The following is a 4,196-nucleotide window of genomic DNA, read 5'->3' on the forward strand; positions in this document are numbered from 1 at the left end:
TGCTATTGATGTCCATAATTGATCACTTTATTAACTGTGGAAAAAAAAAGCCTTATTGAAGCAATAAAGCATAACTTCATTATGTCCCGTGTGCAGAGAGCAGACACGTTGGAAAGTGGCTGACAGGCTCCCATTTCAAGGCTGATTCTGATAATGATAATATTTAAGGAGCATTGATTGTTCTCTAATTGGATTTTTCTTTCTGTAGGCCTCTTCTGAAGAGCTGAAAGCTGCCTACCGGAGGCTGTGTATGCTTTACCATCCCGACAAGCACCGAGACCCGGAGCTCAAATCACAAGCAGAACGACTGTTTAACCTTGTTCACCAGGCATATGAAGGTCAGTGGAGGGCTTGGCTTCACACAGACGCCCTGGAAGCCGCTGCTCGATTTTTAAGAGACTTGATTTGTAGAGGACAGAAAGAGAGTCCTTAGAGGTGTATAAGAGAGGAGGTTAGGTTAGTGCTTTTTTACTGACAGGGTCCTTTGAAAGAGTAGTATTTTGCTTTGGAAATCAATGTGTCCAGTAAGTGGGAAATGAGAGTGCGGGCAGAGCGGCAGACGGGGTCTGGGCTGCAGGGAACACTCGGGCTCTAAATCGCTCACTGGCTTTCTTCTAAAGGGAACTCTTAGAGGTAAGAGGCTGATCGCAGCCGACAGGCTTCTTTGTTCTCTTTTTTATGAGAAGATGAACAGGAATGTTTTTCCCTCTGACCGTGATTTTATTGGCTCTAGAGTGTTCAGTTAAGGGAAGGTTCTAACGAAAGGAGGAAAGCAATCTTAAGAAGGCCAACAGGAAGTAGAATCTAGTAATTCAGGTTTTTATGCTTACATCTCAGGTACTTCAGAAGGAGAATTCTGTGATGTAGTTGTGTCTAAAATGTTCAAGTCCCCGATTGGTCCCCGGTTTCTGATGGAGATTGGGGGGGGCCCTCTAGCAACACGGTGGTAGTGTTCACACAGTAACATGAGTGTCCTCAGTGCCCCTGAATCATACACTTAAAAGTGGCTAAAATCGATTCTCTGTTACGTGTATTTTGCCACAGTTTTAAAAACAAAAATTAAAAAATAGTAATTTGCTCTTAGGAGACGCACCAAGGAAAACAAGTTGTTTATTCCAGAGCCATTTGGTGATTTGCTCCTTAGTTAGACAGACCAAAAATTAGTAATGTGTTTCTTTACATAGTAAAGACTTCTCATTGCAGACTGAAGAGCATATGCTGTATTTCACTTTATGGTTTTACCATAAAATTAGATTTTACCGAGGAGTAACACTCGGGCCGTGGCGCACGTCTGAGCTCAGCGGTGGGTCCCCGGAGAACGTAACTCTATTCTGACCACTTCCACGGCGGTCCCGACCAGAAGCCTGGTCCTTCTGTCATATTCTGCTGTATAAATGGCTGCATTAAGTTTACTGCTACCTGAATTACCCACGTAGCCCGTTTGTGTGGTTCCGGAGACTCAGGGAAGAGTTAACCGAGAGCCCTCGCGGAGGCTGTGGAAATGCTGCCGCAGCAAACCCGGCCCCGTGTTCATCCTAACGGGGAGACCAAAGCAAAGCCGTGAATAAATAATTCCCTATGAAATCCTACAGATTAGCTCGAGAAGTCTGCCTCCCACGTTTTCCAGTGGTCAGCATTTCTTTCACCCCCATTAGATTTGAATATGGAGAGAATCATTTACATCGTTTTTTTAATTAGGCCTAAAAATACATGGAAGGTCTCAAGGGAGAAAAGATTCAAAGGTCTCGAACAGAAACCGGCAGAGGAGAAGAGGAACAGCCGTTAGCTTTCCTGACACTTACGTTCAGTGCGGACGTCCCTCCAGTAGCTCTGTCCCTCACCGAGCAGTCTTTTCTGATGTACTTTGGTGGTGTGGCCGCCATAGTGACAGGCGTTTGTGTCTTTCAATGATTTATAAAAAAGAGGAAAGATGGGGAAAAAGAAGAAAACCTGTCTTAGGAGTTAGTGAAACTCTGTAATAGAGCAAGTAATAAATCACCTTTTATTTACAGTCAGAGCCTGTCTGAATAAGCTTTAGGAACTGGAATTAACTCTTTCCAGTCGAGATACGTTACAGACCGTGGCAGAAACTTGGCTCTGCGGAAAACGGCTCTTCCTTAGCGGTACTTGGGTGCGGCCTCCTACGAGGTGCACCTCACAGTTAGGAGTAGCTTAGACACAAGGAGTCCAGTATTTCTCATTCGTGTCCACCTTTCAGCACATCCTAGATCAGATCTGAGAGGCGGTTAGGAGGAAAGATGCACAGGGGATGAAGAGGATCTCTCAGCAAGATTGGGGTTGGACAGGGAAGAAGAGGAGGCAGACTTACGTGATGCTGTTGCCAGGTCTGGAAGGAGAATTCCGTGCTCTCTAAACATGTGTCATTCTTAATTTGCAGTGCTCAGCGACCCCCAGACCAGAGCCATCTATGACATATATGGGAAGAGAGGACTGGAAATGGAAGGATGGGAGGTAAGAGAAAGCCCATGTCTGGTGTCCCAGAAGAGTCCTCACACGTCTGCAGGACAATAGCCCTCCAATCGCACACCCTGGGATCGTGTGTTTGACGATACTGGGAGACGCTGGAGTCCCTTCCCCACTGGCATTTTGGTCTCAGAGACTGAGTTCTAGGCTCGGCTATGCTTCTGCGTACCTCTGTGTACTTGGGCAAGTCAGTCATCCAGCTTGTCCTCGGTGTCCTGACCTGTTGGGTAAAAAGCAAAGGGCGTAGACGCTGCCAGTAATTCCTGACCCCGGGGAGGGCGCAGGCCAGTTGAGGGGTGGATGGAAGACCGTTTCTGCAGGATGCAGTTCTGCCTCCACACACATTTCCTGCCACCCAGCATGGTTCTGTGCCCCTGTCTCCGCCCCAGCTTACCAGTAACTGTGTCTGGGACGCGTTCGTGTTGGTCACACCCCTGGCAGCCATGCTGTATGAAAACAGTCACTAAAATTCACACACTTCTGTGCTCCTTCACTCGGCCACCACCTCTGTCAGAGCCTCGCGCAGGTCCGCGCTATTGTCTGCGGCAGGAAGGCACGAGGATCGAGTGGGACAACGAATATGAGAATTAGTGGCAAAACTCTTAAGTTGCTATAAAGAACATGTAGGTGTTATGATTTAATTTCATTAAAGAAACTTGGTTCTGATGCCCAAGATATTGTGGGAGGCTGTTAGTGTTAAATTGACCGTCGCTGATTTCTCTCTCATCGCCGTATAAAGTTCCTTGAAGTTCTTTTGGTATTTAATCTCAAGCCAGTGAGCCTGTCTCCAGTAACTAGTACCAAAGCCTTCTACAGGCCTTCAGATAAGGAGGACAAGAGAAGCTACACAGGTTCTAGGTCCCTTGCCACTGCTCCTTAGTATTGGTGGCTAATGGGCCATCTTCTATGTGTGGCCAGGGTTTGGGTGCCCACACCATAAATTGTAGATGCTAACATTTAAAGATGGGAGGTTTTGCATAAACATCCAGTTGTCTGTCTTCTCTTGGAAAAATCAGAAAATCTGGTAGCAGCATATCTGAATTCCCTGTGAGGAGCCTTTGCCCTGTGGGCGGGCTGTGCTGTCGCCTGTCCCAGTGCTCACCACCTCCTGTAGTCTTACTGCTGGCCTGCCCTCATCCGGGTGTCCCGCCTGGCTCCAGCAGACATTCGATTTCTGGCCTTTGGTTTGATGGCAACACCATCAAATGTGTCTTCACTTCACATCACATGAGTTCCAATGAAGTCTAATAGCTTAGCATTTTCCCATCCTAAAAGGAAAATAGAATCCGTTGTATTTACTGACTTTCTCCTCACCCTTTGTACACGTGTTCAAGCTCCCTTGTTTTTTGAAGACCTGGGTCGGTTACAGTTTTTCGTGGGTGCAGTCAGGGCCACTGAAAGGCTCGAGCCCCCTTCAGGGTCTGGGTTGTTAATTCCCAGCAGTATCAGCCCAACTAGTGGAGCGGTGGGGTAACATCGTCCTGGCAAAATACTGCGTGGGTTCCTATCGCCAAACCAAGTTATCTGCCCATTAGAAACAAAGCAAAACCACACACACAGCAATGATTATAAAAGTATGTAGGCAGTCACAGATGGTGAATGGGTAAGCTTTTATGTTCATATATTTTAGTAAGCTACTTTATAAGGAAGTCAAGTTCTCATCGATCGGAATTGGCTTTTTTTTTTTTTTTTTTTTTTTTTTTTTTTTTATA

General features: G+C 46.4%; 1 protein-coding gene across 1 annotated transcript; it reads left to right on the forward strand.

Annotated features, from left to right (window-relative positions):
* Positions 1-208: 208 nt before the first annotated feature.
* Positions 209-3,574, forward strand: LOC121101391 (dnaJ homolog subfamily C member 11-like; the record flags this gene model as incomplete). The annotated part of the gene is made up of 3 exons (XM_040624831.1): positions 209-338; positions 2,399-2,472; positions 2,874-3,574. Coding segments are annotated over 3 exons (282 nt in total), but the record flags the coding sequence as incomplete, so codon positions are not given.
* Between the last annotated feature and the right edge of the window lie 622 nt (positions 3,575-4,196).

This window comes from Ursus maritimus, unplaced genomic scaffold (genome assembly GCF_017311325.1).
Source record: "Ursus maritimus isolate PB19 unplaced genomic scaffold, ASM1731132v1 scaffold_723, whole genome shotgun sequence".
NCBI lineage: Eukaryota > Metazoa > Chordata > Mammalia > Carnivora > Ursidae > Ursus > Ursus maritimus.